General features: G+C 40.1%; 1 protein-coding gene across 5 annotated transcripts in view; it reads right to left on the bottom strand.

The window, feature by feature from the left end:
• Nucleotides 1–26,343, bottom strand: part of LOC126091941 (probable phospholipid-transporting ATPase IIB) — a 501,129-nt gene that overhangs the window by 323,732 nt on the left and 151,054 nt on the right. For 3 of the 5 annotated variants that reach the window (XM_049907267.1, XM_049907271.1, XM_049907270.1), the window contains 2 exons: nt 12,501–12,704; nt 1,616–1,921 (listed from right to left, as the gene is read on the bottom strand). The exons of the other annotated variants lie outside the window; for them this stretch is intronic. In XM_049907267.1, coding sequence (XP_049763224.1) covers nt 1,788–1,921; nt 12,501–12,704 — 338 coding nt within the window. In that variant the 3' untranslated portion in view covers nt 1,616–1,787. Of the gene's footprint in view, nt 1–1,615; nt 1,922–12,500; nt 12,705–26,343 lie in introns of those variants that run through there. 5 annotated transcript variants of the gene reach the window in all.

The raw sequence follows: 26,343 nt of genomic DNA on the forward strand, positions 1-26,343 counted from the left end.
ACACAACCAAAAGACTGGTTATTTTGATGAAATTTGTCACTACAACAAACAGTGTCCCAATAAAGTGGTCCATCCTGTTTAATTTGTGATCAGGTAGCATTTCCTGCAAAACAATAACCCTTCAAAATACTTTAAATTATGCAGCTGGTAGTTTTGAGTTCTTAATATTGGTATTAAAATGCTGTTATTAGTCAATATGCATTACGGTTACATGAATGTAGGAGCTTCTGATGTGGCACGTAACTGTGTGAAAGTTTTGCTTTTTTTAAAAGTCAAAAGCAATAAGACTTTAACACAGCTGCATTGTTCTAACCTGTGAAGTCACTACTACCAATTCACCCACATAAATATGGGAATGTATGAGCTGTGAGCTTCAACTTCATAATAGGTTGGTAATTAGGGTACATATATTTTGACTACAAGGTAAGTGAAGGCAAAAACACAGTTCTATATTCAGATGCTCACATTACTAAAATGTTCTCTATGCAATCCCAATTGCATGGAAAATATGTAATTATCAACTACTTATTGAATGCACTGCAACACAAGGGAAAAAATATCAACTGAATGAAAGCCTGCAGTAAACAAATTAAAAAATTATGGAAAAATCACAATTTATGCTTTCCAACTTGCCAAATAACTCTTCAAACTGGGACCCTTTTTAATTGCACAAAATTCTCCAATCACTATTTGAAAGAAGCATGTTGAAAAGGGAACACAACTTTTAGGTAAAGTTACAACTAAGTATAAACAGTGCTGCATAACTCGATAAGGCTAGAACAAGCAATCACAAAATTCCTGCCTACAAATAATCGGGAAAACAGTGGTTTTTGGAGAGAGACGAGCTGGGATAATTTGCATGTCATAAAGCATAAAGGCCACCACGCTGAAATACTATGGTGAAAAAAAAAAAGGCCAGTTATGTAGTAATCACATGTATTGTTCTCTTATGCAAAAATATGAAAGACTGTCATACATTCTACATACACTTCGTTCTTATTTTCAGAAAACTAAATTCCAGATTCAAGCACTGCTACATTTACTACTTAGCAAACATTCAACTTTTTATTTTAGGATGATAAACTTATTTTAAAAAATACATGTATGTATAAATATATTAGTATGGGTTTATATAGCAAATATTAGTTGAACAATATAAAAATTATTATTTGGATATGTACAAAATATTGCCATGACATTTCTTAATGAATGTTTCACTTTTAAAAATGCTCTCACTAGAATGTACATCCCTTTGGGTCAAAATCTTCTTCCAAAGGCCATGAATATCTTGTTTACGTTTATCACATATAATGAGCGTCATATGAAATTCATTTCAACAACATGTATGTCAGCTTGATGGCTGAAATTGTGTGTATATGAGGGATCTTTCCCTACAGGGATTAAAATGTATTAAATTATTAAGCTGCAAAATTCCACCTATCTCTGTGATGCAACATTTGACTTTAAAGGAAAGAATAATAAATATCTACGGCACTTTGCCACTGTCAATAAATAATAAATTTAAGAAATCAGTCATGGAAAGTTTCTCACTACAGTGACTGTTAAAACACAACCTATACAGTCAATGGAAAACAGAATGTCACACATAAAAGTAGTTCTGTATATAATACACAACATATGCAGTCAACTGTGTTGAGCTTCTTGCAACTGTCCTGCTGAAATACATACTATGTTATATCACTAATCTTTGGCATTATGAGCTTTCTCAATGACATACATTAGATGTATTTTTAGACTATATTTAGATCAACATAACTGCGAGACAGTTATGAAAGTTTAGAATAACTTGGCGGTGAAAATTTTTTCCTCAAAAACTTGAGAATGTAGAGGGGCAGACAGCTCACAAGAGTTATCACAAGCACTTTCCATAGGAAATCTGTTGTCTGAATGAAACTCGAATCTGAAAACAATAAATTCCATTTTCAGTATTAAATACATTTATTATAAGCAAATGGTCACTAGTATTCATCAAAAACATAAACCAGAAACTTGAGTGAAAACCTTTTATGAAATACCAACATGGAAACTACATGTAGTCATCTCACCCATTTAATAATAATAATTCACAGAATAACAATGACTGTAATACATGAACTTAAATCTTGAAATACTGACTAGCAACAAATATATTCATATCTGTTATCTTCTTTCCTTTCATTTCTGTTTGCTAATGGTGTCCATTTCCAGGTCTCCTTTCAATACTCCTTAACATACTGACCAGCCTCTCTTCTCAAATATATGTACCCTGACACTGCATAATATTTTTCTTTCGACATTCTCATAATACAAAATTTATACTTAAAGCATTTCTAGGGCTTGTAACATTTTAGACAGTATATCAGATACATCAATACTTGATCAATTCGTGTATCAGACACTGAGAGACTTTTTGCTGTATATTGGGTTCTTCACTATAAATTTCCATGCTGAGCTTTCTACATATAATAATTTTACACGAAGAAATAAATGTCAAGATACTACCTTTGTTTTTTATACATATTTAATTTTGTAATGTTCAGTTTATATTCTCATAAGTTAATAAAGGAAAGAAAGGTTTCTGACAAACTGTAATTTTAACCATGTTTGCGACCTGTAAACATCTAAAGGAAATATTTTGAGAAGCAATTTGACGGTGGGTAATACTTGATTCACTTTGACACTGATGGCATCATGTTTAAGAAAAGGTAAAGCCACCCAAACTATTACAAATACAAATTCAAACATAACCTGACAAAACATTTAGCTTCAAAAGTTACAGAGGATGTAATATATATAGCAGACTTTACATATGTAGCAACTGCTGTGTTGAGTTATAACCCAAATATTAAATATGTAAATTGTATTTCAATTCAAAATTCTAAGACACACTTCATTTTCATTAATACTGACACTAGCATCCTATTTGAATGTTTGTAACACTGAAACAATATAGAAGGCCCAATATTCCTTCCTGGCACTTTAAACCATTTTCCTGAGTTTGTACACTCACTCAGATAGGAGACTCAACGTCATGAGGAGCAACTTATGTTTTGTGAGAAATGTTGAGCTATTTAACAAATTTGTCACAAGATGGAAAAAACCAGGTAAGGTTATGCAAACATGCAAAAATATTTAACTCCTGTTTAAATTCAGGAAGAAAACATTGGCATCTAACAACTACAATTAACAGAACTAAGAAACTCTGTCACTTGTCGAAAGCTGACAGAGAATATCATGCATGGTCAGTGAGAGTGTAGATTATGGTGACTTTATGTGAAACTGAGAAGCTAAGATGGTAGATTCATGGTGGTTTTGATGGCAGTGACAGTATACAAATATAACATGCAAGTACCGTTAAAAATATTAAATCTGAAATATGAAAGAAGTTTCAAATTAATGAAAAGTAACATTAACCCACACTCTGTAAAGAGAAAAAAGACCGAGGTAGGATGTCAAAAGTTTTAAAGAACTTCAACCAATGGCATGCAAATCACAACATGTTTCATACTGAAATAGATGTGACATGCAGCCACCACAATTACTGAGCTTCACAAAACAGTAGTAGTAAGCCATTGCCACTAAACAATTTATTGCCATGGCAGCATTTTTATTCTATTGCATTGTGGAACTTAATGATGAGGAGCGTTTGAGAATGAGGCCACTCACTAGTTATGAAATAATAAAGAATCATGAGCACAGTAGCTGTGGAAGAGTTACTTCACATTCTTTTCTGGTTGATTTACTTAATAAATCTCTACTCACAGAACCACACAATGATACAGATGTACTTTTGTTGTTTAGAATTCTGTTGGATACTGATCCTCTCAAAGACTCCATCAAGTTGGAGAAAACTGTGCATCAACTGACGGAATATTTTGAGCTTTCAAACCAACTGCAAAGAAACAGCCCTCTCATCACTCATTGTCACGTCCACACTTTAATTTAACCAGGCTTCAATTACTTATCTTCATACTCAGAAAGAACATCTTACCTAACCTTGTGTCATAACTGCTCCCAGTCTCTTTTCACTAAGGCCATACCCCTGTAGAAGACCCAGGTACAAGGTCTGTCTTACACACCTGCTTTGTACAGCCTATTCCAGTCCTGTCACAGGCATACCCTAGCTTACTGGTCATGTGAAGCATATATATAAGCTCTGCTGTACTTTCTGCACAGTATTTTATGTGGACATTGTGGTGTCACCGCCAGACACCACACTTGCTAGGTGGTAGCCTTTAAATCGGCCGTGGTCTGTTAGTATATGTTGGACCCGCGTGTCGCCACTATCAGTGATTGCAGACTGAGCACCGCCACACAGCAGGTCTAGTCTAGAGAGACTCCCTAGCACTCGCCCCAGTTGTACAGCTGACTTTGCTAGCGATGGTTCACTGACTACAGACGCTGTCATTTGCAGAGATGACAGTGTAGCATAGCCTTCAGCTACGTCATTTGCTACGACCTAGCAAGGCACCATATTCAGTTACTATGTCTTCTGAACAGATAATATTGTGACTCATGTACCGTCAAGAGCAACGTTCATCATTGATGGACTAAAGTTAAGTATCAAACTAATTACGTCCGCTTTCTTAATTCTAATTCCTTGTCATGTTCCAGACCTCACGTCAGTATAGTTCTTCCCTCCTCACACCAGCCTGTGTGAACTAAAACGCGTGCATTTCGGCCTCCACTAGTAACACAGTGTTGGCTTTTCAGCCAACACAACATTGGCGACGAGTCAAAATGGTGTTCTTATCTATACTGCCCTGATTTCATTGTGTCATGGCTTCACCACAATCTCCAGATGTACTGTCCGAATTTTATCGCACAGCCGATCTCGGCGAAGATCAGTTTGGATTCCGCAGAAATGTTTGAACACGTGAGGCAATACTGACCCTACGACTTATCTTAGAAAATAGATTAAGGAAAGGCAAACCTACATTTCTAGCATTTGTGGACTTAGAGAAAGCTTTTGACAATGTTGACTGGCATACTCTCTTTCAAATTCTAAAGGTGGCAGGGGTAAAATACAGGGAGCGACAGGCTATTTACAATTTGTACAGAAACCAGATGGCAGTTATAAAAGTCGAGGGGTATGAAAGGGAAGCAGCGGTTGAGAAGGGAGTGAGACAGGGTTGTAGCCTGTCCCCGATGTTATTCAATCTGTATATTGAGCAAGCAGTAAAGGAAACAAAAGAAAAATTCGGAGTACGTATTAAAGTCCATGGAGAAGAAATAAAAACGTTAAGGTTCACCAATGACATTATAATTCTGTCAGAGACAGCAAAGGACTTGGAAGAGCAGTTGAACGGAATGGACAATGTCTTGAAAGGAGGATATAAGATGAACATCAACAAAAGCAAAACAAGGATAATGGAATGTAGTCGAATTAAGTCGGGTGATGCTGAGGGAATTAGGTTAGGAAATGAGACACTTAAAGTAGTAAAGGAGTTTTGCTATTTGGGGAGCAAAATAACTGATGATGGTCGAAGTAGAGAGGATATAAAATGTAGATTGGCAATGGCAAGGAAAGCATTTCTGAAGAAGAAAAATTTGTTAACATCAAGTATAGGTTTAAGTGTCAGGAAGTTGTTTCTGAAAGTATTTGTACAGAGTGTAGCCATGTATGGAAGTGAAACATGGACGATAAATAGTTTGGACAAGAAGAGAATAGAAGCTTTCGAAATGTGGTGCTACAGAAGAATGCTGAAGATTAGATGGGTAGATCACATAACTAATGAGGAGGTATTGAATAGAATTGGGGAGAAGAGGAGCTTGTGGCACAACTTGACAAGAAGAAGGGATCGGTTGGTAGGACATGTTCTAAGGCATCAAGGGATCACAAATTTAGCATTGGAGGGCAGTGTGGAGGGTAAAAATCACAGAGGGAGACCAAGAGATGAATACACTAAGCAGATTCGGAAGGATGTAGGTTGCAGTAAGTACTGGGAGAGGAAGAAGCTTACACAGGAGAGAGTAGCATGGAGAGCTGCATCAAACCATCTCAGGACTGAAGACAACAACGACAACAACAACAACAACAGAATCAGCAGACGCAGGCATTACTGGATGCCCTCGGACAGCTCATCCAGGGTCAACGTGCAATGCAAAACGATGCGGCAGCCGCCGCTTCACCCCTAATGCAGCCACAACACGCCTTTGCACCGTCATTCAGACCTTTTGATGTTGCACTGGAAAGCTGGACGGAGTGGTCACGCCAATTTGGATTCCATCTCGCCGCCTACAGAATTCAAGGTAACGAGCGGCAACCTTTTCTTTTGTCGTCCGTCGGAGTGGAAACCTACCGTGTGATAGTCAAATTATTTCCCCGATGCGACGTAGCAACTCTGTCCTATGAAGAAATTTTGTCTGCATTAGATGCATATTTCAAACAATCAGTCAATGTAGTTGTGAAACGGTATACCTTTTTTCATACAAAACATATGGCGGGTCAGACTAATAGGGAGTGGGTTGCAACCTTGCAAGGCCTTAGTAGGGATTGAGCTTTTGAGTGTCAATGTGGACTCCTGTATTCAAATACTATGGTTTGTGATGTAATTGCACGGAACGTTTCTGATGTTCGTATAAGGGAACAGATTTTGAAACTAGTCAATCCCTCCCTTCAACAAGTGATGGACATATTGGATCGGCAGGACACACTTGACTTTGCTCAGGAATCATTTGAAACTTCGCCAGCCGTGTGTCAAGTTCACCGGCCCGCCGGGCGAGCTGCACGGAGCAGTAAACAGCCCTCGCGCCTGGCCGCGCCGCTGCCGCCAGGCTCTCAGCCACGTGTGCCGCACCGGCAAGCAAATGCAGTGCTCAAATCATGCCTGCGGTGCACTACTAAACATTTGCATGAGAATTGCCCATCACGCCAAGCTATTTGCTTTTACTGTAATAAAAAAGGACATGTTCAGAGTGTTTGCCAGAAAAAGCTCAGGTTGGAAACTCAAAACCATTCCAGGCCCTTTGCTTCGCGCCAGAATTGGCATCGAACCAAGCATACTCAGGATCATGAAACTTCGCCCATGGAAATTCATGTCGTTCATTCCACTCTGCCCAGTGCCACTCTCTCTAACAGTGATCGTGTTCGTCCCACAAATAGTGTGTGTCGACATCGCCTGAACTCCCATCAAGTCACAAGTGATTTTGTACCAGTGTCAGTTCACACTGCACGAGACAGTCGCTCTTGTTGTCAGCAGGACAACAAACTTTTTGTAGACTTGGACATTAATGGCAAAGTGATACCATTCCAGCTCAACACCGGAGCTGCAGTTTCACTGAGCAATCAAGACACTTACAAACTGCCGGGCACACCTCCACTGCGTGCCGCAAATGTTAAGTTAACTAGCTATACAGGTCAAGAGATCCCTGTGTTAGATCAGTGCAGCCTTCTTGCAACATACAAAGGACAAACAAAACTTGTGTCATTTTATGTCCTTCGTTCTTCTTTTGCTGTGAACTTGTTTGGTTTCAATTCATTTCAGTTGTTTAACTTGTCTATAGTACATCAGGTCCTATCAGTGAACCAGACTGTGCCTTCAGACAGTGTTTCTTGTCTATGTGAAGAATTTGCAGACATTTTTGCACCGGGCCTCAGTTGCGCTAAGAACTATAAAGCACATTTGGAACTGAAAGTAAACGCACAACCATAATTTTTCAGAGCGCGCAATGTTCCCCACGCATTGCATGATGAGGTTGCAAAAACATTACACGATTTGGAATCACAAGGTGTAATTGAACGTGTGCAGGTGCCTCTCTGGGCATCACCCTTAGTAATTTTGTCAAAATCTTCCGGAAAGTTGAAACTTTGTGTGGCCTTCAAGGCAACAGTGAATCCACAACTAGTGATCGCAACTTTTCCTTTAGCCCGCCTGGAAGATCTTTTTGACATACTGTGCCCGGGCAAATAGTTTTCGAAGTTGGACCTAGCTGATGAGTACTTGCAAATACCGTTGGACGAAGAATCCCAGCACGTTTTGGTGGTTAACACACATCTTGGTTTGTATCAATTCAAACGACTGCCATTCGGGTGTGCATCCGCCCCTACATTGTTTCAGCAATATCTAAAAACTGTTTGTGCGTTGGTCCCTACTGCAGCAAACTATCTGGACGATATTGTGATCTACGGAAAGACGGAAGAAGAACATTTAGCCAATCTCAGAACATTATTTCAGGTCTTGCGACACAATGGTCGTCACTTATGGAAGGACAAATGTGTGTTTTTTTGCTAGTGACTTGCCATACCTGGGACACTACTCAATGCCCAAGGCATACATCCCAGTCCCACGCACTTCCGTGCCATACAAGACTTGCCTTCGCCGCAGAATTTGAAGCAGCTACAGAGTGTGCTGGGAAAAAATCAACTATTATCACTAATATGTGCCACATGCCTCTTCCATTTCAGCTCCGCTTCATCGCTTACGCCGTAAAGGTGTTCCGTTCGCCTGGACGACGGAATGCGAACACGCCTATCACCGGTTGGAATCAGCGTTTCTTTCCTATACTTGCCTTACACCATTCGATCCCCAGAAGCCCCTTATGTTGATGGTCGATGCATGGGATTTCGCACGATCGCCCTATTGCCTTTGCGTCCAAATTGCTCTCATCTGCGCAAAGAAACTATTCACAGATCGAGAAAGAAGCATTGGCTCTCGTATTTGGTGTTACAAAGTTTCATGATTTCTTGTATGGTTGTCACTTTACCAGACCACAAACCTTTGACATCGCTTTTTCATCCGAACAAGCCTGTACCTCAACGTACAGCACAGAAATTCCTTCGCTGGTTTATTTTCCTCTCGCAGTACCACTACGAGATCTTGTATCAGTCCACTGCTAAGCACGGAAACGCCGATGTGTTGTCCCGTTTGCTTGTTGCTGAGGATAGAGCATTCGATTCCTCCGAATTTGCTTGCATGTTCATTGATTCGGAAACTGATGACATGGTCGAACTGTTTCCAATTGATTTTTGTCGAGTAGCTACAGCCACAGCTGCCTTCCATTTTGGCCCATGGTCACGCACCGCCGCCTGTTCTCCTGCTGGCGACGCCCGCACTGGACAGTTGACTTTGCTAGCAATGGTTCACAGACTACAGACGCTCTCATTTGCAGAGACGACAGTGTAGCATAGCCTTCAGCTACGTCATTTGCTACGACCTAGCAAGGCGCCATATTCAGTAACTATTGATATTGATATTGTGAATCATGTGCAGTCAAGAGCGACATTCAACATGAATGGATTAAAGTTAAGTATCAAACTACTTACGTCCGCTTTCTGAATTCTAATTCCTTGTCATCTTCCAGATCTCACATCAGTATAGTTCTTCCCTCCTCACACCAGCCTGCATGAGCTAAAACGTTGCATTTCGGCCTCCTCTAGTAACACGGTGTTGGCTCTTCAGCCAACACAACAGACATGACTACCAACCAGCTGCCAAAATGTGGCAAAGAGCAGAGTTGACCACCCACTGGCAGACAACACATCAGTTCCATAACCCTCTAGGTTTCAGACTCCACTAAACTCTGCTCCACACCTTCATCCACACCTGCCACATGACCTGAACTTCATTCATTCTGAACTCACACCCTCCTCTCCAGAGCCTCCCCCTTCCTAGGTTTTATCTGGCCTTTCCAGTCCACTTTTCCAAGACACTGTGCACAATTTACGTTGTTTTACAGAGATATACTAAAATTAAGTACTCATCATTCACAAACCAATGCAGAAGGCCACGTGAAAAATTTGTGCATGTTGCACATTTATTTTCTTATATTTATGTACAAAAGCCAGCTTACGAAATTTCCTGTGTGTACAAGTAAAATCATGTGTCAGATAAATTCACTTTGGAAACCTATATCCTAAAGCTTCATGTAAAATTTAAATGTGCTTTTCATGTTGGCTGTATCAAAATCCAGGCTTGTGTCATGATAAATTGCACATTTTCAAATGCCGAGTGTAGTGAAAAACATTTTGTGTTTCAGCATCAATTGTAATCTACATATGCACTTTGTATCATTTTAGTAGTATCCTTGATTAAGAAAAAATATCATTTGCACTAAATTTCAGTGTATATCTATGTGAAATATTAAGAATATAATAGAGGGAAACATTCCACGTGGGAAAAATATATCTAAAAAGAAAGATGATGTGACTTACCAAACAAAAGCGCTGGCAGGTCGATAGACACACAAACACACACAAATATACACACAAAATTCAAGCTTTCACAACAAATGGTTGCTTCGTCAGGAAAGAGGGAAGGAGAGGGAAAGACGAAAGGATGTGGGTTTTAAGGGAGAGGGTAAGGAGTCATTCCAATCCCGGGAGCGGAAAGACTTACCTTAGGGGGAAAAAGGCCAGGTATACACTCGCGCACACACACACACACATATCCATCCGCATATACACAGACACAAGCAGACATTTGTAAAGGCAAAGAGTTTGCCCAAGAACCATCAAGAAATAACACAAAAACCCCACATTTCATCTAACACACAATATTGGGGACATCTTGGCCTATGTCAAAGGTCACATAGGGCTAAACACCTCATGTTTACTGTTTTGTCTAGAGTGTGGTAGACAATACAATGGCCATGTGCAATGCACTCTCTCACATATCTTCTCCACTATTTTATAAGGAGAATTCTTTTTTGGGATCCACAGCTGATAAAGCATTTGTTTTAAATACAGAAGTTCCCAAGCTACACTTTTGGCCCCCCCCCCCCCCCCAGAATTACAGTATTAGTTTTTATGTCACAGGTTGAAGCACAAGTGTTCATTCACGCATACAGCTCAGCTGGAATGTGCCATCACCAATGGTCACAGTCAGACTAAAGTTTAATCTAACTGTAACCAATAAGGATATGAGACTCCAGCTTGACAGCTTGGCTGTGAAAGCAAAAGACAATCTTGTCAACTAGAAGCAGTGTCTGCGTGGAATGCTGCATTAACAAAAATCCAGCAATAACTCTCTTGGCTATGATATTGCTCACTAATCACATAGTACACCACAAATTGGAACACATTCTTCCGGAGGTCCACGAGTGGTTCATATGTTGCTCTCTCAGCAGAGGAGGAATGTACAGACATTAAAAACAGTTTTGCATCACCTCGGTTCTGAGAGTTCTGGAACCTGTACAGAAAATTGGAATAGATATCAACATAAACATCATTTCCGCCCTTTTTATTGCTCATGAAAACCACACATTGTTTGTTGTACTACCATACTGCAAGACCTTCAGAGGTGGTGGTCCAGATTGCTGTACACACTGGTACCTGTAATATCCAGTAGCATGTCCTTTTGAATTGATGCATGCTTGTATTCGTCATGGCATACTATCCGCAAGTTCATCAAGGCACTGTTGGTCCAGTTTGTCCCACTTCTCAAGGGCGATTCAGCGTAGATCCCTCAGAAAGGTTGTGGGTCACGTCATCCATAAACAGCCCTTTTCAATCTATCCAGGCGTGTTCGATAGGGTTCACGTCTGGAGAACATGCTGGCCATTCTACTGCCATACTACTGCAGTGGTCATCCACTGCAGTAGTAGCCCTTGGGTGGCCTGAGAGAGGCATAGCATCGACAGTTCCTGTCTCTCTATCTCCTCCATGTCCGACCAATAGCGCTTTGGTTCACTCCAAGAGGCCTGGACACTTCCCTTGTTGAGAGCCCTTCCTGGCACAAAGTAACAATGCAGACACGGTCAAACTGTGGTATTGACCATCTAGGCATGGTTGAACTACAGACAACACGAGCCGTGTACCTCTTTCCTAGTGGAATGACTGGAACTGATCGGCTTTCGGACCCCCTCCGTCTCATAAGCGCTGCTCATGCATGATTGTTTACATCTTTGGGCAGGTTTAGTGACATCTCTCTGAAAAGTCAAAGGGACTGTGTCTGTGATACAATACCCATGGTCAACATCTATCTTCAGGAGTTCTGAAAATGAGGTGACGCAAAACTTTTTTCGATGTGTAATTCCCAAATACTTTGAAATTTCACTTGCCCTGAAGATGACAAACAGCAAACTTGTCCACACATTCCATCAAGACACTGTTGTTACTTGGCACATAAGCCATAATTTCATCCATAGTAATTGCTTAGAAGTGCATCAGTCTCATAAAGCTGCAGACAGGTCATCAGACTTACACTGCAGCAGCTAGTTCATGCTATAAAAAACGCACTGAAATACAAATTTCTCATACAACTAATTTATTTATGTCCACATAGCTTGTAATATATTAATCAGTGATAAAATCATTAATGAACTTTGTGTTTGGTGGTGAACCCTCCACAATTAGCTAAAAGGGTTACTATTGAGGCATTTCTGCAAGGGCAGTAATTTGGGCCTGTCTACCAATTTGACAGTATACTCATAACGGAAAAACCAGTACTTGGGAAGCTAATTAATGAGGACCATGTTAAAATATAGAATTCTTAGGTATGTATATAATGAGATGATATGCAGTAAAATGGAAAGCACTACAAAATAATTCTTGTACATACCAAAAGAATCCTTCATAACAATAAGCGACAGGATATAGAGACCCAGGCTGAAGAACTCTGCTAGTACCATAATGTAATGCCATGTCCTGATAGTTAATGCAACCATAATCAGTTCAGTAAGGATTAATGCTGTAAAACTTATGGCAACAATATGAATAAACTCATCTTCAAACAGTATAAGGGCCCCATACATTATAACACCACCTGAAAAGGAAATTCATTGTTTACAAAACAAATATAAAAAATTAGTTAACACAGAAGACGTTAGTTAGAGTCAGAAAATTAAACAATGCTGTTGAATGTAATAAAGCGTAGTTATTTTTTGGCTCCAGCTAGATACTGTATTGTCAAATTGGTCTAAACTGCAAGGAATGAATGCTTTATTAAAAACTTATTTGGGATGAGTAGTTGACAATTTTCTTTTAATTTATTTGTCAAGAGTAGATGTCCTTGCCTACACTTCAGCCAGGTTGATAGTGTTGATAATTTTCCCTGCCTGGTTGTAAAATATAAGTTCTACGTCAACAAACTGCACAAATATAACCATACAACTGTCAGTTGTTACCACTGCACTAACTGCTGTTGCAAACTAGTATATAATACGAACAGCATTATCTGTATCCCACCCCAGAAACTTCCAATGATATTTGCGATTTAGTTTAAATTTTGGTATTGTATGTACCCTTATGACAAGTTACTATGAAATATATTCAAGTGTCTGTTAGCTGTATACAAAGTTAAGTTTCAGTTTTAAATTTTGTTTGTTAGCATTTTACTATCCCTCTTTGTCTTTTTAAAAAACACAATCTCATGGCTATCTACACAGCTGAAATTAGTAATGACACCAGTTATGTGACCTGGGGCTGAAAAGATATAATAAATGAGGTCTAACCAGTTGATAAGTTTGTGTGTGTTGAGAGCAACTGAAAACAACAACTTTTTGGTGGGATGAGCAAATATGGCCAGAGCGCTTTAGGTAAATAAAATAGTGTTTTTGAAACCAGGCTTCCAACATGGATGTGTGGATGGATGGAGAGGGTTTTAAGAGCACACTATGGCAAGGTCTTCAGCGCCCGCTCAGTAACAGATTGCGATGGGTGTCAAGAAAAGACTCGGAACAATAAGATTAAACAGAACGTAAGACACAGGAAACAAGCTTGGAAAACTATGTGCCTACCCACACCGAAGCATGGGACGAAGCATGCCGCCAGCAGTAAAACATGGACAACTCAGGAAAAAAGTGGTAGCAGATGGTAGTGGCTGGCTGACCACAAGGACAAGGGGAGGGGCCAGTCACTGTGCAATACACTAAAACCTCCAGCCTAAAAGTTTAGGCCTGAGTCCAGACACATCGCAAAACTTCAAAACCCTAGACACACACATCTCATCATTAGCTAAAACACAGGGCAGATCCCCATCAACTTGTGCTTCTGTCCTTGCATCACGGTATAAAATGCAGTCATCACGGTATAAAATGCAGTCTTTTAAAATGTGCTGGAGAGAGATGTGCACACCACAAGCATCACAAATCGGGGGATCCTCCCGCCCTAATAGAAAGCTATGTGTGAGACGACAGTGCCCAATCTGAAGATGCGTGAGGGTCACTTCTTCCCACCTGAGCATCCGGCAGGAGGTACGCCACGGCCGAGTTGTTGACTTCACCAACTGCAGTTTATTGGTCGTCACCGCCAGCCATTCTTGCTCCCACAACTCCATGCACTTCTTGTGGAGTGCAGAAATGACAGACTGCAAGGGAATAGGACACTGGACCATATCTTGCTCTCTGCAGGCCTCCTTGGCAGCCCGATCGGCCTGTTCATTGCCCCATATTCCTACATGACCAGGCACCCAGCAGAAGGACACCTCCTTATCCCGCCATTGGAGCCAGTACAGTTCGTCATATATCAGCTGGACCATCTCCTCAGTTGGGTACAGATTCTGCAATGATTGTAAGGCACTAAGAGAATCGGAGCAGAGGAGACATCGATTGCCCTGAACACGATTCATCCGCTCCAGTGCCTTCAGGATCGCGTGGAGCTCTGCTGCTAAAACGGTATATTCATCAGGGAGGCGAATCCGAGTAACATGATCAGGTAACAGTACAGAACAGCCAAGGAAATTCTCCTGTTGTGTGTATTGCAAGTTTTGATTTATGACTGTGAGGCATTGACTTTGAAAAAGAAAACCCATCAAAAGTTGATGGCTGCACCTAGGGAATTACTACAAGAGACAGGAAAGCAAACAAACATATGAGGGAACAATTTGGAGTTGAAGAATTAATTATGGATTGCTAAGAAAATTAGGTTGAGGTAGGCTAAACATTTAGCCAACCAAACAGATGCTAAATGGTAGAAAGCAGTTGTTTGCCAAATTACGAGACACATAAGAAAAGCTTGTTTCTATTGAAAGATGTTGTTGTTGTTGTCTTCAGCCCTGAGACTGGTTTGATGCAGCTCTCCATGCTACTCTATCCTGTGCAAGCTTCTTCATCTCCCAGTACTTACTGCAACCTACATCCTTCTGAATCTGCTTAGTGTATTCATCTCTTGGTCTCCCCCTACGATTTTTACCCTCCACGCTGCCTTCCAATACTAAATTGGTGATCCCTTGATGCCTCATAACATGTCCTACCAACCGATCCCTTCTTCTAGTCAAGTTGTGCCACAAACTTCTCTTCTCCCCAATCCTATTCAATACTTCCTCATTAGTTATGTGATCTACCCATCTAATCTTCAGCATTCTTCTGTAGCACCACATTTCAAAAGCTTCTATTCTCTTCTTGTCCAAACTATTTACCGTCCATGTTTCACTTCCATACATGGCTACACTCCATACAAATACATTCAGAAATGACTTCCTGACACTTAAATCTATACTCGATGTTAACAAATTTCTCTTCTTCAGAAACGCTTTCCTTGCCATTGCCAGTCTACATTTTATATCCTCTCTACTTCGACCATCATCAGTTATTTTGCTCCCCAAATAGCAAAACTCCTTTACTACTTTAAGTGTCTCATTTCCTAATCTAATACCCTCAGCATCACCCGACTTAATTCGACTACATTCCATTATCCTCGTTTTGCTTTTGTTGATGTTCATCTTATATCCTCCCTTCAAGACACCATCCATTCCGTTCAACTGCTCTTCCAAGTCTTTTGCTGTCTCTGACAGAATTACAATGTCATCGGCGAACCTCAAAGTTTTTATTTCTTCTCCATGGATTTTAATACCTACTCCAAATTTTCCTTTTGTTTCCTTTACTGCTTGCTCAATATACAGATTGAATAACATTGGGGAGAGGCTACAACCCTGTCTCACTCCCTTCCCAACCGCTGCTTCCCTCTCATGCCCCTCTACTCTTATAACTGCCATCTGGTTTCTGTACAAATTGTAAATAGCCTTTCGCTCCCTGTATTTTACCCCTGCCACCTTTAGAATTTGAAAGAGAGTATTCCAGTCAACATTGTCAAAAGCTTTCTCTAAGTCTACAAATGCTAGAAACGTAGGTTTGCCTTTCCTTAATCTTTCTTCTATGCTAAGTCGTAAGGTCAGTATTGCCTCACGTGTTCCAGTATTTCTACGGAATCCAAACTGATCTTCCCCGAGGTTGGCTTCTACTAGTTTTTCCATTCGTCTGTAAAGAATTCGTGTTAGTATTTTGCAGCTGTGGCTTATTAAACTGATTGTTCGGTAATTTTCACACCTGTCAACACCTGCTTTCTTTGGGATTGAAATTATTACATTCTTCTTGAAGTCTGAGGGTATTTCGCCTGTTTCATACATCTTGCTCACCAGATGGTAGAGTTTTGTCAGGACTGGCTCTCCCAAGGCCGTCAGTAGTTCTACTGGAATGTTGTCTACTCCGGGGGCCTTGTTTCGACTCAGGTCTTTCAGTGCTCTGTCAAACTCTTCACGCAGTATCGTATCTCCCATTTCATCTTCATCTACATCCTCTTCCATTTCCGTAATATTGTCCTCAAGTACATCGCTCTTGTATAGACCCTCTATATACTCCTTCCACCTTTATGCTTTCCCTTCTTTGCTTAGAACTGGGTTTCCATCTGAGCTCTTGATGTTCATACAAGTGGTTCTTTTATCTCCAAAGGTCTCTTTAATTTTCCTGTAGGCAGTATCTATCTTACCCCTAGTGAGATAAGCCTCTACATCCTTACATTTGTCCTCTAGCCATCCCTGCTTAGCCATTCTGCACTTCCTGTCGATCTCATTTTTGAGACGTTTGTATTCCTTTTTGCCTGCTTCATTTACTGCATTTTTATATTTTCTCCTTTCATCAATTAAATTCAATATTTCTTCTGTTACCCACGGATTTCTACTAGCCCTCGTCTTTCAACCTACTTGATCCTCTGCTGCCTTCACTACTTCATCCCTCAAAGCTACCCATTCTTCTTCTACTGTATTTCTTTCCCCCATTCCTGTCAATTGTTCCCTTATGCTCTCCCTGAAACTCTGTACAACCTCTGGTTCTTTCAGTTTATCCAGGTCCCATCTCCTTAAATTCCCACCTTTTTGCAGTTTCTTCAGTTTTAATCTACAGGTCATACCAATAGATTGTGGTCAGAGTCCACATCTGCCCCTGGAAATGTCTTACAATTTAAAACCTGGTCCTAAATCTCTGTCTTACCATTATATAATCTATCTGATACCTTTTAGTATCTCCAGGGTTCTTCCATGTATACAACCTTCTATCATGATTCTTAAACCTAGTGTTAGCTATGATTAAGTTGTGGTCTGTGCAAAATTCTATCAGGTGGCTTCCTCTTTCATTTCTTAGCCCCAATCCATATTCACCTACTACGTTTCCTTCTCTCCCTTTTCCTACACTCGAATTCCAGTCACCCATGACTATTAAATTTTCGTCTCCCTTCACTATCTGAATAATTTCTTTTATTTCATCATACATTTCTTCAATTTCTTCGTCATCTGCAGAGCTAGTTGGAATATAAACTTGTACTACTGTAGTAGGTGTGGGCTTCGTATCTACCTTGGCCACAATAATGCGTTCACTATGCTGTTTGTAGTAGCTTACCCGCATTCCTATTTTCCTATTCATTATTAAACCTACTCCTGCATTACCCCTATTTGACTTTGGGTTTATAACCCTGTAGTCACCTGACCAGAAGTCTTGTTCCTCCTGCCACCGAACTTCACTAATTCCCACTATATCTAACTTTAACCTATCCATTTCCCTTTTTAAATTTTCTAACCTACCTACCCGATTAAGGGATCTGACATTCCACGCTCCGATCCGTAGAACGCCAGTTTTCTTTCTCCTGATAACGACATCCTCTTGAGTAGTCCCCGCCCGGAGATCCGAATGGGGGACTATTTTACCTCCGGAATATTTGACCCAAGAAGACGCCATCATCATTTAATCATACAGTAAAGCTGCATGCCCTCGGGAAAAATTACGGCCGTAGTTTCCCCTTGCTTTCAGCCGTTCGCAGTACCAGCACAGCAAGGCCGTTTTGGTTATTGATACAAGGCCAGATCAGTCAATCATCCAGACTGTTGCCCCTGCAACTACTGAAAAGGCTGCTGCCCCTCTTCAGGAACCACACGTTTGTCTTGCCTCTCAACAGATACCCCTCCGTTGTGGTTGTACCTACGGTACGGCTATCTGTATCGCTGAGGCACGCAAGCCTCCCCACCAACGGCAAGGTCCATGGTTCATGGGGGGGATTGGAAGATGGACAGTTAATATTAAGGAACAGAGAGGAGAAATACGGAAGACTATCATTGAAGATTGCAACGCAAGGGAAAGTCTAGAGATAGCTTTCATCCAGAAATGGATGTTAATGGCTGGTAATGACAATCCAAGAATAGGTATTGGTCATTGGAAAAAAGAAGCAAGAAATCCATTAACAAGTTGGGAGAATGGGAAAAATGGGGTGAGTGGAGTAGGACTTGCACTCTACGGGTTCCATATAATAATAATAACACGAAGAGGAGTTTCAAATGGTTTAATGGCCTGGTGAAAGTCTTTCTATAGGATGGCAGCTCATATGTCCATAATTTACCACAGTTACCCATCCGGGGAAAGCTACAGTTTAACATGGAATCCAAACCACATGTCCTTTCTGGCAACTCATCACATTGGTGAGTGGTGAAGGGCAGGTTAAAATGACAATCAAAAAAATGCATGATCTGAATGAAATTTGATCCCATGACCTCTCAGTGTCCAGGCATGTGTTTTACAATCACACCCAATATATGTATAGACAACTCATCTACAGGTTTTGATGAGTGAGTTTGTGCATATCAAAATATATGAGCAAATGTTTGTACCTTTTATTATGGTATGTTAATAATTTTTACTTTTGAATAGTCTAGTTAACAATCGAATGAAACACAATTTTTGTGTCATAGACAATTTGTTTTTATTCTTTGCAAGTCTTTCTTCCAGTGGCCTGAAATATGTACATATTTTTGTTTGTACTATTTAGTTTACATTTTGCAATGATTTATATGTAGGTTATAAACTGTTATGGCAGGTTGCTTTTCTAGGATGTAATAACTCTATAATATAGTATGTTCTACTTACAGGTTTCGTTGATGTTGTTCTGCATGTTGTGTTTTTGTTCCTTTTTGGGGTTGTTCTTGTTCTAATAGTTGCCAATTGAAATTTTATTTTTCAGTCTTCATAGCACTAGAAACAGAACACTTGTTCTGATGTTATGTTCTGGTTGGTGTTGCCAACTGTTGAATGTTACTGCCAACAATTGAATGCAGTTTTGTGATATCTGTGGTGTGGTGTGGTGTGTGTGTGTGTGTGTGTGTGTGTGTGTGTGTGAGTGAGAGAGAGAGAGAGAGAGAGAGAGAGAGAGAGAGAGAGAGAGAGGTGGGTGGGGAGGGGATATGTATTTGTTTCAATGTGGCTGCACGTGAAATGATTTTTATCTTATCATTTCTTTTTTTAAGTGTGATAGAGTCTCTGTATTGATGTGTGTTCACTTATTTATCACATATTTGTTTTCACCAATGGTTTTCTGGATGTGGTAGTTTTCGTACATTTGGATAAGGTATTTGTTGTAGTTGTTTATTCTGATTATTCTCAAATCTTCCACGTTTGTAGAATGGTGGTTATGGTATTTTAAGTGCTCTGCAAATGTGGAATGATTTGTTTCATTCTTTTAATGGCTGATATGTTCTTTGTACTGTGTTTTAAAATAACTGCATGTCCTGCCTACATATATTGTGCCGGCCAGAGTGACCATGCGGTTCTAGGCGTTACAGTCTGGAACCGAGCGACCGCTACGGTCGCAGGTTTGAATCCTGCCTTGGGCATGGATGTGTAATGTCCTTAGGTTAATTAGGTTTAATTAGTTGTAAGTTCTAGGTGACTGATGACCTCAGAAGTTAAGTCGCATAGTGCTCAGAGCCATTTTGAGCCGCATATTGCATCACAACTTTGGCATTCAAGTTTGTATATTCCTGATCCATGGAATTTATCCCTCTTGATTGCTGGTTGGCTCAAGTTTGATTACAGGGTTTGCACAGTTTTATATGCTATTTGGAAGCCCCATTTCTTTAGTATGTTTGCCATTGTGTGTGTTAATTTGTATAAGTCATGGTGTACCATCTGCTTCTTTTCTGTGTGCCATTGTCATTGTGCATGTTTGTGAGCTTATGGCTTGTGAATGTTTTTTCATTCTGGAGATGTTGGAAGTGTTGCATTTGTTTTGTATCTGGGTTTTAGTTTTTTGACTGAGTCTGTGTACTACATGTGTGTCTTGCACAACGCTTCTAGCTATTTGTATGATCATATTCACTTCTTTTTCACAGTTTCTCTTATTGAGCAGAACCCTGTTTATTCTATATAACATATGTGTTAGTGCGCAAACTTCTTGTTATGGGGACAATTAGATATGGAATGTAGAATTGTGTCTGTGACCAGTGATTTTCGGAAAATGTTAAATGAATGTTTGGCTTTTACTTTTACAATTGTTATGCCAAGAAAATTTATTTTGTCTTCTTTTTCAAACGTGAATTTTATGTATGGTGTGCTTTGTTGATATTAAAATGGAGTTCATATATTTTTTCCATTTGGGACATATATCAGACAATTAATGTCATCCACATATGTTTTCCAGTATCTCATTTTGTAAATGACTGAGAAAAATGTTGGCTACAGTTCCTGATGTTGGGGATCCCTTAAGCAGCACATCACTTTGCAGGTAATATTCATTCTCAAACTGTAACTAGTTTTGTTCAGTTATCAGTCTGAGCAAACTTGTTGTTTCCCTTACTGCTTCTGGAACAAGGTTGCTGTGGGATGCGAGATTTTGTTCTATGACTTCTATTGTTCCTGTGATAGGGATGGAAGTACATATGTTGCCTATGTTGAATGAAATCGGTGATGCTGTATGTTTTACCTTTATTTCTGGCTGTGATCTATTAGGTCTTGTTCTGTTGTTTTCAACTTTATAGTGTTTTGTGATTAATTTTTGGAGATGTTTGGCCATGTGGTATGTTGGTGCTGCCCTGAAATTAATAACTGCTCTTAATTGATTCTTCTGTGTTTTGTAGTATTTCTGTCTATCAGTGAATGCATGTTCTATGTTTTCCTGTGTTCATTCCAGGTTTGCCTGAAATCGTGTACTTCAGTCCGATTTCAGTTTCTGTATGGTATTGTCATTTATGTATTCCTTGGTTCTCGTGATGTATTGTTCTTTGCCTATAAGTACTGTTACATTACCCTTGTCTGCTCTAATTATTACACGGTGGCTCCTTCTGTGTGATTTTTCTTATTATGTGTGTATTTCGCTATGCTCTTGTCAGTCCAGTGTTTATGTCACAATTATTTTGTTATTCTTCACATGTAAGGATGTGTTCAGTTTCTACTATGAGATATTCTATATATTGGTTGTTTAACCTGCTGTTGGTGCAATGTTTCAACCCTGTTTCTAAGGGCATATTTTCTTTTTCGTGTAGTTCTGTTTGTCACATTAACTAAACATTGGCGAAATAGATGTTGGTGTTCTTGTGGTTTCGCATCCCAAATGTAAATGTATGATTACGTCTTTCTTATTGATAGTTCCATTATTTTCTGTTTATGCCTATTTTGTAAATATTGCACTGCTGGAGTACATGTTGTATTCAGTTTTTTCTATGAGTACCAAGAGGACTGTGGTTTCCTAAGTGCTGCCAAATGTTATTGTCAACTATTGAGTGCATCTTTGTGATATCTGTGACCTATTTTTGTGTGTGTGTGTGTGTGTGTGTGTGTGTGCGGAACAAAAACACAACATGTAGAACAATGTCCATAAAAACTGTACTTTGAACTTTCAATTATTACTACATCAAGGAAAAGAAAACTGCTAGAACTGTTTTTAGCCTATATATAAATTGTCCCAAAGTGCAAACAAAACAGTGCAAACATAACGGTATAAACAAAAATATGTACATTTTCCAGGCCACTGAAGATGCCTTGTACAGAATAAGGGCACATGGCACAAAAATTGTTTCTCATTCAGTTGTTGTCCAAAAGCAAAAATTAGCAACATACCGTAACATTATACAGGGTTATTACAAATGATTCAAGTGATTTCACAGCTCTACAATAACTTTATTATTTGAGATATTTTCACAATGCTTTGCACACACATACAAAAACTCAAAAAGTTTTTTTAGGCATTCACAAATGTTCGATATGTGCCCCTTTAGTGATTCGGCAGACATCAAGCCGATAATAAAGTTCCTCCCACACTCGGCGCACCATGTCCCCATCAATAAGTTCGAAAGCATCGTTGATGCGAGCTCGCAGTTCTGGCACGTTTCTTGGTAGAGGAGGTTTAAACACTGAATCTTTCACATAACCCCATCACAAGTTTCGCACTGAACGCATCCTCTCCCATGAGCTGTTGCAACCGCGCCGAAAATTCAAAGCGTTTGTCTTTGTCATCGGGTGTCAGGGCTTGTAGCAATTGTAAACGGTAAGGCTACTGCTTTAGTCTTTTCCATAAGATTTTCCAAACCGTCGACTGTGGTACGTTTAGCTCCCTGCTTGCTTTATTCGTCGACATCCGCGGGATACGCGTGAAACTTGCCCGCACGCGTTCAACCGTTTCTTCACTCACTGCAGGTCGACCCGTTGATTTCCCCTTACAGAGGCATCCAGAAGCTTTCAACTGCGCATACCATCGCCGAATGGAGTTAGCAGTTGGTGGATCTTTGTTGAACTTCGTCCTGAAGTGTCATTGCACTGTTATGACTGACTGATGTGAGTGCATTTCAAGCACGACATACGCTTTCTCGGCTCCTGTCGCCATTTTGTCTCACTGTGCTCTCAAGCACTCTGGCGGCAGAAACCTGAAGTGCGGCTTCAGCCGAACAAAACTTTGAGTTTTTCTATGTATCTGTAGTGTGTCGTGACCATATGTCAATGAATGGAGCTTCAGTGAATTTATGAAATCGCTTCAATCATTTGTAATAGCCGTGTATGTAAGTGAGAACGACAGAACTCCAAAAGTTGAAGAGGTCTGTATCTTTTGCCTGCATGCCTTGTTGTTGTTGTTGTTGTTGTTGTTGTCTTCAGTCCTGAGACTGGTTTGATGCAGCTCTCCATGCTACTCTATACTGTGCAAGTTTCTTCATCTCCCAGTACCTACTGCAGCCTACATCCTCCTGAATCTGCTTAGTGTACTCATCTCTTGGTCTCCCTCTACAATTTTTACCCTCCACACTGCCCTCCGGTACTAAATTGGTGATCCCTTGATGCCTCATAACATGTCCTATCAACCGATCCCTTCCTCTAGTCAAGTTGTGCCACAAACTCCTCTTCTCTCCTATTCTATTCAATACCTCCTCATTAGATATGTGATCTACCCATCTAATCTTCAGCATTCTTCTGTAGCACCACATTTCGAAAGCTTCTATTCTCTTTTTGTCTAAACTATTTATCGTCCAATTCCATACATGGCTACACTCCACACAAATACTTTCAGAAACTCCTAACACTTAAATCAATACTCAATGTTAACAAATTTCTCTTCTTCAGAAATGCTTTCCTTGCCATTGCCAGTCTACATGTTATATACACTCTACTTTGACCATCATCAGTTATTTTGCTCCCCAAATATTAAAACTCCTTTACTACTTTAAGTGTCTCATTTCCTAATCTAATTCCCTCAGCATCACCCCACTTAAATCGACTACATTCCATTATCCTTGTTTTGCTTTTGTTGATGTTCATCTTATAGCCTCCCTTCAAGGCACTGTCCATTCCGTTCAACTGCTCTTCCAAGTCCTTTGCTGACTCTGACAGAATTACAATATCATCGGCGAACCTCAAAGTTTTTATTTCTTCTCCATGGATTTTAATACCTAATCCAAATTTTTCTTTTGTTTCCTTCACTGCTTGCTCAATATACAGATTGAATAACATCGGGGAGAGGCTACAACCCTGTCTCATTCCCTTCCCAATCACTGCTTCCCTTTCATGTCCCTTGACTCTTATAACTGCCATCTGGTTTCTGTACAAATTGTAAATAGCCTTTTGCTCCCTGTATTTTACCCCTGCCACCTTCAGAATTTGAAAGAGAGTATTCCAGTCAACATTGTCAAAAGCTTTTTCTAAGTTAACAAATGCTAGAAACGTAGGTTTGCCTTTCCTTAATCTAGCTTCTAAGGTAAGTCGTAGGGTCAGTATTGCCTCACGTGTTCCAATATTTCTACGGAATCCAAACTGATCTTCCCCGAGGTTGGCTTCTACCAGTTTTTCCATTCGTCTGTAAAGAATTCGCGTTAGTATTTTGCATCCGTGACTTATTAAACGGATTGTTCGGTAATTTTCACATCTGTTCTCACCTGCTTTCTTTGGGATTGGAATTTTTATATTCTTCTTGAAGTCTGAGGGTATTTCGCCTGTCTCATACGTCTTGCTCACCAGATGGTAGAGTTTTGTCAGGACTGGCTCTCCCAAGGCCGTCAGTAGTTCTAATAGAATGTTGTCCACTCCCGGGGCCTTGTTTCGACTCAGGTCTTTCAGTGCTCTGTCAAACTCTGCACGCAGTATCATATCTCCCATTTCATCTTCGTCTACATCCTCTTCCATTTCCATAATATTGTCCTCAAGTACATCGCTCTTGTATAGACCCTCTATATACTCCTTCCACCTTTATGCTTTCCCTTCTTTGCTTAGAACTGGGTTTCCATCTGAGCTCTTGATATTCATACAAGTGGTTCTGTTTTCTCCAAAGGTCTCTTTAATTTTCCTGTAGGCAGGATCTATCTTACCCCTAGTGAGATAAGACTCTACATCCTTACATTTGTCCTCTAGCCATACCTGCTTAGCCATTTTGCACTTCCTGTCGATCTTATTTTTGAGACGTTTGTATTCCTTTTTGCCTGCTTCATTTACTGCATTTTTATATTTTCTCCTTTCATCAGTTAAATTCAATATTTCTTCTGTTACCCAAGGATTTCTACTAGCCCTCGTCTTTTTACTTACTTGATCGTCTGCTGCCTTCACTACTTCATCCCTCAGAGCTACCCATTCTTCTTCTACTGTATTTCTTTCCCCCATTCATGACAATTGTTCCCTTATGCTCTCCCTGAAACTCTGTACAACCTCTGGTTTAGTCAGTTTATCCAGGTCCCATCTCCTTAAATTCCCACCTTTTTGCAGTTTCTTCAGTTTTAATCTACAGTTCATAACCAATAGATTGTGGTCAGAGTCCACATCTGCCCCTGGAAATGTCTTACAATTTAAAACCTGGTTGCTAAATCTCTGTCTTACCATTATATAATCTATCTGATACCTTCTAGTATCTGCAGGATTCTTCCATGTGTACAACCTTCTTTTATGATTCTTGAACCAAGTGTTGGCTATGGTTAAGTTGTGCTCTGTGCAAAATTCTATCAGGTGGCTTCCTCTTTCATTTCTTAGCCCCAATCCATATTCACCTACTACGTTTCCTTCTGTCCCTTTTCCTACTACCGAATTCCAGTCACCCATGACTATTAAATTTTCATCTCCCTTCACTATCTGAATAATTTCTTTTATTTCATCATACATTTCTTCAATTTCTTCATCATCTGCGGAGCTAGTTGGCATATCAACTTGTACTACTGAAGTAGGTGTGGGCTTCGTGTCTATCTTGGCCACAATAATGCGTTCACTATGCTGTTTGTAGTAGCTTACCCGCACTCCTATTTTTTATTCATTATTAAACCGACCCCTGCATTACCCCTATTTGATTTTGTATTTATAACCCTGTATTCGATATAATAGAGGGAAACAATCCATGTGGGAAAAATATATCTAAAAACAAAGATGATGTGACTTACCAAACGAAAGTGCTGGCAGGTCGATAGACCCACAAACAAACACAAACATACACACAAAATTCAAGCTTTCGCAACCAATGGTTGCTTCATCAGGAAAGAGGGAAGGAGAGGGAAAGACGAAAGGATGTGGGCTTTAAGGGAGAGGGTAAGGAGTCATTCCAATCCCAGGAGCAGAAAGACTTACCTTGGGGGAAAGAAGGACAGGTATACACTCGCACACACACCCACAGTCTGTGTATGTGCGGTGGTTGCGAAAGCTTGAATTTTGTGTGTATGTTTGTGTGTCTATCGACCTGCTAACCCTGTATTCGCCTGAACAGAAGTCTTGTTCCTCCTGCCAGCGAACTTCACTAATTCCTACTATATCTAACTTTAACCTATCCATTTCCCTTTTTAAATTTTCTAACCTACCTGCTCGATTAAGGGATCTGACATTCCACGCTCCGATCTGTAGAACGCCAGTTTTCTTTCTCCTGATAACGACGTCCTCCTGAGTAGTCCCCGCCCGGAGATCCGAATGGGGGACTATTTTACC

Source organism: Schistocerca cancellata, chromosome 7 (genome assembly GCF_023864275.1).
Source record: "Schistocerca cancellata isolate TAMUIC-IGC-003103 chromosome 7, iqSchCanc2.1, whole genome shotgun sequence".
Classification (NCBI taxonomy): Eukaryota; Metazoa; Arthropoda; class Insecta; order Orthoptera; family Acrididae; genus Schistocerca; species Schistocerca cancellata.